At 43.5% G+C, this 12,232-nt stretch overlaps 1 protein-coding gene across 3 annotated transcripts in view; it reads left to right on the forward strand.

The window, feature by feature from the left end:
• Window positions 1-901: 901 nt before the first annotated feature.
• The window catches only part of ccbe1 (collagen and calcium binding EGF domains 1), a 298,664-nt gene continuing 287,333 nt past the window's right edge, over window positions 902-12,232 (forward strand). For 2 of the 3 annotated variants that reach the window (XM_087990294.1, XM_087990296.1), the window contains exons 1-2: window positions 902-1,351; window positions 1,627-1,710. In XM_087990294.1, the coding sequence (XP_087846420.1) occupies window positions 1,239-1,351; window positions 1,627-1,710 (197 nt within the window). In that variant the 5' untranslated portion in view covers window positions 902-1,238. The remainder of the gene's footprint in view (window positions 1,352-1,626; window positions 1,711-12,232) is intronic. The other variant, XM_087990295.1, reaches the window with a different exon arrangement.

The raw sequence follows: 12,232 nt of genomic DNA on the forward strand, positions 1-12,232 counted from the left end.
TGCAGGTTAGGAAGGTGGTGCTGAGTTCGAGGGTTGGGACTGAGACAAGGTGTGGGGAGGGGAAATGAGGAAACTGGAGAAATCTGAGTCCATCCCTTGCGGTTGGAGGGTTCCGAGGCGGAAGATGAGGCGCTCCTCCGAGTGCCTCACTTGCTGTGGTTATAGTAATTCTCTGCCTAACGAGCGTCTGCCAGCCGCCTTGAGGTCCCAATTGTTCGAACATCTCACGTTGTTCCAAACGCCCCATTCTGCTGTCCAGGCAGTCAGGCCAGAGGCAGTACACCGCAAATTTAGCAAGTGAGCATCAAACAAAAGCCCCTCAGCATTAAAAGTCATAATGCCTCCTCCCTCCCCTCCCCATTATCGATCTAAAACAAATTCTTCATCGGTCAGTCTCTGGAAAAGTTACAATTTGAGCCCATTCAACGGTGTCAGAGGGCAGGACGAGGAGTTAAAATATTCAATGTTTGTAAACAAAAGAAATCAACCCAGGAGTGTAGGTTGAAACTGCCCTCAGATGGTCCTGCTGGTAAAATGAGCCGGGAGCGTCAGCGGATTAAATCAAATAAACAGCGCTGAGGGGGTACCCCGCTTTTATTTCACTGCACGGGTGGACAAGGGGCTTACAACCAGGATGGATGGAGCCTGCGCAAACACTGCTCGCTTCCGTTTACAAACGGCGGATTTGTCAAGTGATGTGAATAACCGGGGAGGGGGAGTGAGGTAGGAGTTTGACAGTGATCGGAAGCAAGTACAGTCCGCTCACAGCAGCACAATGCAAGAGGAAAGCTCTGCACGTCCTCATGTGGGCACACTGATCAGACACTGACCAAGCAGCCACACATACGCTGCTTCAGTCACATTCATCATCTGGTACTCACGCTCTCACATCCAAGTTCCTCCCCTTGCCGCTCGCAAGCGCGTCCGACCCTGTACAATGTATGAGAGAGAGAAAAAAGTTTATCCAAACTCAGCAGCAGCCCCATCAGCAGCGCCAAAGACCTTTCGCTGTTGACAAATACCAACTCAGCGCCAGAGTCCTTAACCCTGTTCTAAAGTCATTTTCTTTTTAAACCCCCCAGCCCAAAATGTGAAATGAGAAAAGCCAGCTGCACTTCCCAGTCGATCACTCACATAAGAAAATCTTTAAGGGGAAAACAAGTATCTCTGAGCCCGAAATTTTGTAGAGATTCTGTCCCAGGAACGCTGTTATCAATCGTGACTGATCAGGGAGGAAAATGTTTTACCAAACTTTTGTGAACCTATTGAGGACTGCCATCCTGTTGTCGCTGATATCCCCAGGATTCACGTATTCCTACTTTTCCATATCAGAGCAAGACGAATCGTACAGGTTTGTCCGTTTATATTTTAGTTTCCACCTTTTCTTTTGTCCCCATCCCCATTCTGCAAGTTGTTTAAATTTGCCCTCCTCGCTGTTAATAGGAATCGTGGTTCGAGATAATATTCATTCTAGTTAAAAGCTAACGTGGAAACACACCCAAAAAAGGGGGTCAGTTGTAACTCGGAGTTTATACAATGTTGCTTTCAATCCATTGGGAACAAGAAGTAGATTTAGTTTAGAAGTTCTTTCATTGATAGCTGAAGAACTTTTGTTTGTTCTTCAAGCAGAGAAAACTGCCCGGAAAACAAAATCATTACAACGGAGTACCCGTGTTTGAAATCTACTGGGGAAGTTGCGACCTGCATCAGGTAAGCGTGTTCATATCTCACCATCTCAAATGCTTACTCACTGTCTGACATTTAAAGCGCTCGCTTCATCCTTAACTTTTATTGCTTCTATCAGGTCTACTTCTCTGAGTTATGGTCTCCATATAACTGTAATTATGCAAAGTTACGTTTTTACAGGTCATTCCCAAAAAAATTAACAGCTTTTATTAGATATCACATTCTTCCATTTTAATTGGTAGATTGTAAATTACTGAAAGCTTGTTTAAAGATGAATTTCAGCCCTCACTTGTAATTTTTTTTTGAACTCCTGCTGTCTTATGCTAACTTATCAAGATAGATCCCAGTTTGACACCAAGACCTACAACAAAACAAAGTCCACTGAACTGAATTGTACTGTTCTGGATTCCATTCCATTCGGGGATTAGATGTGGATTTTGCCCAAGCAATTAAACTGGGGTTAGTGTGTATGAGACTCATTACAGCTTGCTATAATTATAGAAGTTTTGCATCTGTGTAAAGCCCAAACCACTTTGTATCAATACAAAATATGTACCGCAGTTGGTTTAAAGAACTTCAGTTGGAGTGGGTGTATTCAGCACCACCTCGCATGTGAATCCAATTGGAACTCTAACATTAATTTGGGTAGAAAAAGAGACCCTTACTTTGCCAATACATAGCTGGTTTTGGAGCAAGGTGATAATAAAAAGCATCTGCTCAGCAAGGGTAGTCAATTTTCTTTTATATAGCATGGAAATGAATATGCAGTTGCCAGCATTCACATCTTATGTACATTAAGAAACACAGTCAGATTTGTCTAAGTTTTCTCTCAAAGCATATTGAATTTCAGTGTAATTTACTGTTCTGGCATGGTACAGTTGAACTTAACTGAATTTTAGGTTATTTGTCAATAACTGCTTCAAAATACTTTTATAAAGTGAACGTTCAAGAACCTGTGCCAGGGAAAGCTTTTCTAAGCAGATTAAAATTCATCAAACGATCTCTGTGCCCCCTTGTTGAATTAATAGGTTTTGGTGGAGTTGGTCAAGATTCTGTAGTCTTATGCCTACTGTTATGCCCCTCTTTAAGACTGCAATGTAATTTTGCTGACTCTGTAGAAACTGACAGATGTTTATAGTCACTGCAAGCCTTCTGTCATTAACAACATGCATCAATCAAAGTTAGCTCAGGTATGCTGCTAACCAGCCTTTCAAATTCCTCAGCCTTCTAAATCCTTAGAATTGTCACTGGCACTTGAAAATATATTTGTGGACCTCTGCTTGCCCCACTCAAACAAGTAAATGGAAAATATATGACTGTGGCTATTTGTGTACATTCCATCTATTAAATATGCATCCATGCAATGCACAAGTCCCAGATGAAGAGGATAAATGAATGTTAGTCACTTTACAGTTGAAATGGGTTGCTTTTTGGTGTATCAGCATTTTTTTGTTATCTCTTGAATATTTTAAAGGTATTTGGAGTACAATGTGGAAAAATATGAACTTGTCTACTTTGATAAAAACAAATAGAAATGGAGAGAGATTGTAGAATTTGCTGCGACACAGGGCTCAGACCATTTTAGTACATGAATCACAAAATGTTAATATGTATTTATAACAAGTGATAATAAAGACAAATAGAATATTGATGAATACTTGCAAGATGAATGAAATACTAAAATCACAAAGTTTTGTTGCAGTTTAACAGGGTGTTTTTGTGGCCAATACTGTGTCTACATTTAGTCTCTTTACTTCGAAAAAAAATGTGTAGTTCTATTGGAAGCAGGTAAGGGGGTTCACTTAACTCATTCTGGGATGAAGGGCTTCTCTCTTTTTATAAAAAATGGAATGAGTTACGTTATATCCGTGGGAGTTTAGAAGAATCAGAGGTTATGTTATCAAAACATATAAGATCGTGAGGAGACTAGTTAGGTTGGATACAAGGCAATGTTCTCTCTTGTGAGGGTGATGAGAGCCAAGGAACATAGTTCAAGAATAAGAGATCTCCCTTTATGATGAGTCTAAGGAGATTCTTTTTCTCTCTCTCTCTCTCTCTCTGACACATGGTAGGGAAACTATTGGAGAACACTGTATGTGGAAGCAGGCCATTCAGCCCATCGAGACCATACTGACCCTCTGAAGAGCATTCCACGCGGACTCACCCTCTAACTCTGCATTTCACATAGCTAATCCACCTAGCCTGCGCATCCCCGGTCATTTTAGGCAATTTAACATGGTCAATCATCCTAACCTAGACATTTTTGGACTGTGGGAGGAAACTGGAGCACCCAGAGGAAACCCACACAGGCACGGGGAGAATGTGCAAACTTCACACAGTCACCTGAGTCTGTGGCAGTATGAGGCAGCAGTGCTAACCACTGAGCCACCATGCCATAGAGAGACAAGATTTGATCAGAGACAGCATGGCTTTGCCAGAGGGAAGCCTCATCTAAGAAATTTGGTGTAATTTTTTGAGGAAGTGATCAAGTGTTTGGATGAGGATAGGGCAGCTGATGTAGTTTATGTGGGTTTCAACAAAGCCTTTAAGGTTCATAAGGAGCCTGATAAAGAACTTAAAACCTCTTGGGCTCCAGGGTAGCTTGGCATGAAGACAGAGGGTGGTGGTAAAAGACTGATGCCCTGTGTGTAGTAGCATACCACAGGGATCAATGCTCGGTCCTTATTATTTGTGATATTCATAAATGACGTTGATGAGAATAAGTAAGTTTGAAGATGAGAGTGGCCTTAAGGCTGACAATGAGAGAAAGGTGTTAGATTTTCGAAGGATATAAATAGATTAGTCAGCTGGGCAGATCAGTGGCAGATGGAATTTAACCCCTGATGCACTTTGGAAGAACAAGGGAGTACTCAATAGAGTACTCAATAGCAAGGCAATAGGAAGCTCAGAGGAATAAAGGGATCTTGAGGAGCTTGTCCACAGATCCCTGAAGGTGGCAGTGGCATAGTCATATTATTGCTGGAATATTAGTCCAGAAGTCAGCTAATGTTCTGGGGAATCAGGTTTTAATCCTGTCATGGCAGATGGTGGATTTAGAATTCAATAAAAAGAAATCTAGAATTAAGAATCTACTGATAATCATTGTCGGAAAAACCCATCTGATTCAATGAAGGAAACCTGCCATCCTCACGTGGTCTGGCCGACATGTGACTCCAAACCTACAGCAATGTGGTTGACTCTCAGTTGCCCTCCAAACTGGTGTAACAAACTGTTCAGTTGTACCAATCACTACAAAGTGTCAAAAAAATGAAACTGGACAGATCACCTGGCAGCAACCGAGGCAATGGAAAAAGCAACAGCCTGTGGAGCCTTCAAAGTCCTCTTTACTAATATCCAGGGGCTAGTGCCAAAATTGGGAGAGCTGTCTCACTGACTATTCAAGCAACAGCCTAACATAGTCATATTCACCAAATCATACCTTATAGACAATGTCTTAGACACCACCATCACCATCACTGGATAGGTCCTGTCTCATGGCAGGACCGACCCCACAGAGGCGGCAGCACTGTGGTATACAGGTGGGAGGGAGCTGCCTGGGAGTCCTCAACACTGACTCTGGACCCTATGAAGTATAATTGCTTCAGGTTAAACACGGGCATGGAAACCTCTTGCTGATTACAACACACTGTCCTCCCTCAAGCTGACGAATTGGTGCTCTTCCATACTGAACCACACTTGGAGGAAGCACTGATGATGGAAAGGGCATAAACATACTATGGCTGTGACCTTTCAATGACCACCACCGAGTGTGGCTCGGTATCAGTACTGCTGATCGAGTCCTCAAGGACACAGCTGCTGGTCTATGTCTGCAGTCGGTGGTGAGGAAACAAACAAGTGAAAAATATACTTGACCTCATCCTTACTAATCTGCTCGCTGAAGTTGCATCTGTCCTTGACAGTATTGGTAAGAGTGACCACTGCACAATCCTTGTGAAGATGAAGTTACACCTTCACATTGAGAATAACCTCCATCATGTTGTGTGGCACTACCACTCTGCTAAATGGGACAGACTTCAAACAGATCTAGCAACGCAAGGCTGGGCATCCATGAGGTGCTGTGGGCCATGAACAGCAGCTAGCACAATCTACAACCTCATGGTCCGGCATATCCCCTTCTCAATTATACCATCTAGGATATTGATCAAACCTGGCTCAATGGAGATTGCAGGAGGACATGCCAGGAGAAGTACTAGGCATACCTGAAAATGAGGTGTCAACCTGGTGAAGCTACCAAAAATGTCTATCACTGTGCCAAACAGCATAAAACAGCAAGAATAGACAGAGCTAAGTGATGCCACAACCAGTGGATCAGATCGAAGCTCTGCAGTCCTGCCACATCCGGTTGTGAATGGTGGCGGATGATTAAACAGCTCACTGGAGGAGAAGGCTCCACAAATACTCTCATCCTCAATAATGAAAGAGCCCAACACATCAGCACAATAAATAAGGCTGAAGCTTTAACAGTAATCTTCAATCAGAAGTGTGGAGTGGATGAGCCATCTCAGCATCCTCCAGTGGTCCTCAACATCTCAGATACCAGTCTTCAGCCAATTTGATTCTCTCCATGTGATATCAAGAAATGATTGGAGGCATGGGATATTGCAAAGGCTATGAGCTCTGACAATATTCCGGTGATAGTATTAAAGACTTATGTTCCAGTACCTGCCACTTCCCGAGCCAAGCTTTTGATGTACAGTTGCAACACTAGCATCTATCCATCAATGTGAAAAATTGTCCAGATATCTCCTGTATGTAAAAAGCAGGTCAAATCCAACCCAGCCAATTACTGCTCTGTCAATCTTCTTTTGAGCATGAGTAAAGTGTTGGATGATGTCATCAACAGTGCTACCAGCAACACCTGCTGAGTAATAACCTGCTCAGTGATGCCCTGCTGAAGTTCCGCAAGGGTCACTTAGTTTCTGAACTAATTACAGCCTTGGTTCAAACATAGACAAAAGAGTTGAAATCAGAGGTGAGGGGAGAGTGACAGCCCTTGACGTTAAGGCTACATTTGACTCAGTGTGGTAACAAGGACCCGTAGAAAAAATGGAATCAATGAGTATCTGGGGGCAAACTCTCTGTGGGTTGGAGTTATATTTGGTTGTGGTTGTTGGAGATCAGTCATCTCAGCTCCAGGATATCTCTCCAGGAGTTCCTCAGGGTAATGTCCTCAGCCCAACCATTTTCAGCTGCTTCATCAATGACCTTCCCTCCAACATAAAGTGTGAAGTAGGGATGTTCGATGATGATTACACGATGGTCAGCACCATTCACAACTCCTCATATACTGAAGCAGTCCATGTTTACATGCAACAAGATCAGGACAACATCCAGGCTTGGGTTAACAAGTGGCAAGTAACATTCATGCCACACAAATGCCAGGCAATGGGCATCACCAATAAGTGACAATCTAACCACTGCCCCTTAACATTCAACAGTGTTACCTTGGGGATTACCATTGACCAGAAGCTCAACTGGACTCACCGTGTAAATACAATGGTTACAACAGCAGGTCAGAGGCTAGGAATACTGTGGCAAATAACTCACCACCTGACCTGGAAGCACCTTTAAGGTCCAAGTTAGGAGAATGATGGAATATTCACAACTTGCCTGGATGGGTGCATCTTCAGCACTTAAGAAGCTTGACACTATGCAAGACAAAGCAGCACGCTTGATTGATATATCTACAAGCAACCACTATCTCCTCCACCAATGATCAGTAACAGCAGTGTGTACTATCTACAAGATATACTGCAGAAATTTGCCAAAGATCCTCAGACAGCACCTTCCAAACTCATGATTACCTCCATCTAGAAGGACAAGGGCAGCAGATATATTGGAACACCACCACCTTCAAGTTCCCCTCTGAGACACTCATCATCCTGACTTGGAAATATATTGCCATTTCTTCACTGTTGTTGGGTAAATATTCTGGAAGTCCCTTCATGATGGCATTGCGGGTCAGCCCACAGCAGGTGGACTGCAGTGGATTAAGAAGGCAGCTCAGCACCACCTTTTCAAACGCAACAAGGGACAGGCAATAAATACTGGTCAACTAGCAATGGCCATATCCCACAAATGAATTTTAAAAAGGGAAGGGTAGGTTAAAAGGGTAGTTAAGAAGGCATATAGGACATTTGCCTTTATCAGTTGTGCTATATGTGAAAAGAAAAAGGAGGTTATGCTGGAGCTGTATAGAACTTTGTTTAAGCCACTGCTGAAGGACTGTATGCAGTTCTGATCACCACAATATAGGAAGGATATGATTACACCTGAGGGAATGCAAAGGAGATTTACCAGAAGGCTTCATCCCAGGCAACAGTTTTGCTGTGAAGGGAAGCTGGATAAGCTTGGCTTGTTTTTGAGCAGTAAAGATTGAGGAGGGACCTGATAGAGGTGTATAAGATTGAGGGACATGAACAAGGTTACTAGAAGGCAGCTTTAGTTGCTTAAGTTCTCTTTAATTAAATGATCAATTAACAAGGGGACATAATTTTAAAGTAAAAGGCAGGAGATTTAGAGGGGTTTGAGGAAAAACATTTTTACCTAGAAGGTAGTGGGATCTTTATTGCTGGAACAGCACAGCAGGTCAGGCAGCATCCAGGGAACAGGAGATTCGACGTTTCGGGCACAGGCCCTTCTTCAGGAATGAGCAGAGAGTGTTCAGCAGGAGAAGATAAAAGGTAGGGAGGAGGGACTTGGAGGAGGGGAGTTGGAAATGTGATAGGTGGAAAGAGGTCAAGGTGAGGGTGATAGGTCGGAGTAGGGTGGAGGCGGAGAGGTCAAGAAGAAGACTGCAGGTCAGGAAGGCGGTGCCGGGCTGGAAGGATCCGGCTGAGACAAGGTGGGGGGAGGGGGGATGAAGAAACTGGTGAAGTCCAAGTTCATCCCCTGCAGTTGGAGGGTTCCCAGTCGGAAGATAAGACGCTCCTCCTCCGACCGTCGGGTTGTTGTGGTTTGGCGGTGGATGAGTCCAATGACCTGCATATCCTCGGTGGAGTGGGAGGGGGAGTTGAAATGCTGTGCCACAGGTTGGTTGGGTTGGTTCGTCCGGGTGGCCCACCTCTGGGCCACCCGGACGAACCAACCCAACCAACCTGTGGCACAGCATTTCAACTCCCCCTCCCACTCCACCGAGGATATGCAGGTCATTGGACTCATCCACCGCCAAACCACAACAACCCGACGGTCGGAGGAGGAGCGTCTTATCTTCCGACTGGGAACCCTCCAACCGCAGGGGATGAACTTGGACTTCACCAGTTTCTTCATCCCCCCTCCCCCCACCTTGTCTCAGCCGGATCCTTCCAGCCCGGCACCGCCTTCCTGACCTGCAGTCTTCTTCTTGACCTCTCCGCCTCCACCCTACTCCGACCTATCACCCTCACCTTGACCTCTTTCCACCTATCACATTTCCAACTCCCCTCCTCCAAGTCCCTCCTCCCTACCTTTTATCTTCTCCTGCTGAACACTCTCTGCTCATTCCTGAAGAAGGGCCTGTGCCCGAAACGTCGAATCTCCTGTTCCCTGGATGCTGCCTGACCTGCTGTGCTGTTCCAGCAATAAAGTTTCAACTTTGATCTCCAGCATCTGCAGACCTCACTTTCTCCAGGTAGTGGGATCTGGAATGTAGGGCCTCAGACGGTAGATGAAGCTGGAAACCTCGCAACGTTGAGAAAGAACTTGACTGAGAACTTGAAATGTCAACGCATTTAAGGTTATGGGTCTAGTGTGGGAAAGTGGTACAGTGTTAATGATAGTATATTTTTATTGTTGCAGACTCGATGGACGGAAAGGCTGTCCTGTATGATTCAATGATTTATTAGTCTGTGGAATTCTCTTCCCCAGAAAGCAGTACAAGTTGGGTTATTGAAATTGTTCAAGATAGAGTTAGATAGTTTTTTGATAATCAAGGGAGTCAAGTGTTTGGGGAGGACAGACAGGAAATTGGAGCTGTGACCATAACCAGATCAGCTGTGATCTTATTGGTTAGTGAAACAGGCTCAAAGGTCCAAATAGTTGTCACCTTCTCTTAAATCCAATGTAAAGTCAGACAATCCCTTAAGTAATAAGATTGGAAGAGTTCCATAAGACCATAAGACATAGGAGTTGAAATAAAGCCATTCAGCCCATTGAGTCCACTCCACCATTTAATCATGGCTGATGGGCATTTCAACTCCACTTACCCACACTCTCCCCATAGCCCTTAAATTCTTGAGCTCACAGGGAATTATCAATCTCTGCCTTGAAGACATTTAATATCTCAGCCTCCACTGCGCTCTGCGGCAGTGAGTTCCACAGACCCACAGTTCCAATGTGGCTTCATAATCTTTGCTGATATTTTACAGCATTTGTATTACCTCTAGCCAGTCCTTCTCAGTGATAAACATGTGGTACTACAAGAACTTGTTGGTTGTGCATTATCTGTAATTTCACTCTTCCCCAGTGTAATTATTCTCACCACTGTAAGAAGAATCGTGACAATATCTGATGAGTGCTATCATGCATCGAATCCCAATGTTGGTAATGTTTTCAATCCCTCAGACACAGAAAACTACTTGGGACAGTTTAACATTATATATGTACCAGAATACACAAAACCCCAAACCATCTAACTTCAACTAGATAATGCTTAGAATGCTACATTTTGTCTTTATGTATTCAGGATAGGGAAGAATATACAGCCAGATTTCCTGCTTCTGATTTCTATTCACCAATCTCTGTTGGTGAGTGTTTCTACATGGAAATGAAAACAGAAATTCCTGGAGAATCAGCAGGTCTGGCAGCCTCTGTGGGGGGAAATCAGAGTTGATGTTTCGGGTCCAATAACACTTCTTCAGAACTTCAGAAATCTATTTAGATATTGAGCAACAACACAATTGATGTCAACTGTGATGCTGTCCAAGGTCATAAAGAATCCAAAAGCACATTTTCCGTACTGTAATGAAGATCATTTGGTCTAGACACCAGAGTTTAGAAAAATGAGAGGTGATCTTATTGAAGCATAAAAAGATCCTTGGGGGCTTAACAGTGTAGACATGGTTATTTGTGGGTGAGTCTTGGCCCAAAGGGTATAATCTCAGAATAAGCAGTTGTCCATCATGGACAAATTAGATTACCTACAGTGTGGAAACAAGCCCTTCGGCCCAACAAGTCCACACTGACGCACAACCCACCCAGACCCATTCCCCCACACCTAACACCACTGGCAATTTAGCATGGCCAATTCACCTAACCTGCACATTTTTGGATTGTGGGAGGAAACCGGAGCAGACACGGGGAGAATGTGCAAACTCCACACAGAGAGTCGCCTGAGGTGAGAATTGAACCCGGGTCTCTGGCGCTGTGAGGCAGCAGTGCTAACCACTGTGCCACCGTGCCGCCCAAAGATGAGGAATTTCATCTTTCAGAAGGTAGTGAATCTGTGGAATTCTTTACTATAGTGGGCTACAGACATTGGATTCATGAACTACTTTCAAGGCTGAGATTGACAAATTTTTAATCAGTAAGGGAATCAAGGGTTAAGGAGAGAAAGTGGAGTTGAAGGTTATTGGATGGGTCACGAATGGCGGAGAAGCCTCATGTGGTTGAATAAGAGAAAGTGAGGACTGCAGATGCTGAAGATCAGAGTTGAAAAATCTGGAAAAGCGCAGCAGGTCAGGCAGCATCCAAGGAGCAAGAGCGTCGACGTTTTGAGCACAAGCTCGAAGAGCCTGCTGAACAGCTCATGCCCGAAACTTCAATTGTCCTGATCCTCGGATGCTGCCTGACCAGCTGTGCCTTTCTCTCACCATACTTTTTTTGACTTATGGTTGAATGTCTCTTCTGCTCCTATGACTTATGCTCAGAGTGCTATTGGTGTCTGGGAAAAAACATGTTCAACAAGATGAGAAAATTATTAATTTCAAAGTAAGCTCACAATGGTTGGAGGATATTCTCCATATGCTATATTCACCCAAATCATAAATAATTATTCACAATTATAAATAAATCAGCTTTATGAATAAACTGAAATGTATTATATCCCAGGCTTAGGCAGAAGTATGTTGGGCCATACTGAAGTGATGATAGGAACTATATGAATCCAAGTCTTTCATGTTATCTTCTTGTTTTCTCTTTAAGTCAAATCCAAATTATGTTGGATAGTTTTAATGATACTTGTGTGGTGTTAAACTGACATTCCATGCCCTTTCATGTTCTAAATAATCTGAAGAACACTTCAGTGAAAGTAGGCCCCTTGAACCTTTTGCACCATTCAATTTGATTGTTGCTGATCTGCATTTCAACTTTGTTTACTTTTCTTTGCTCTTTACTGTTTACCAAACAAAACTCTATGTTGAAAATTTCAATTAATGCAGAATCCATACATTTGTTGGGAATTAAGTTCCAAATTTCCTAAAGTAGGAGGATATTTCAAAGCAATGGAGACCAAGCCGCATAGAGCAGGATAGTAAGCATAAAGTTTTGCCCTGGTTAACTCAATAATAAAGCAGGCTTAATGGAACAAGTTGTGTTAAAATGGGCTGTG

This window comes from Chiloscyllium plagiosum, unplaced genomic scaffold (assembly GCF_037043375.1).
Source record: "Chiloscyllium plagiosum isolate Xiang-an unplaced genomic scaffold, Cpla_swu_hap1 HiC_scaffold_1, whole genome shotgun sequence".
NCBI classification, from domain to species: domain Eukaryota; kingdom Metazoa; phylum Chordata; class Chondrichthyes; order Orectolobiformes; family Hemiscylliidae; genus Chiloscyllium; species Chiloscyllium plagiosum.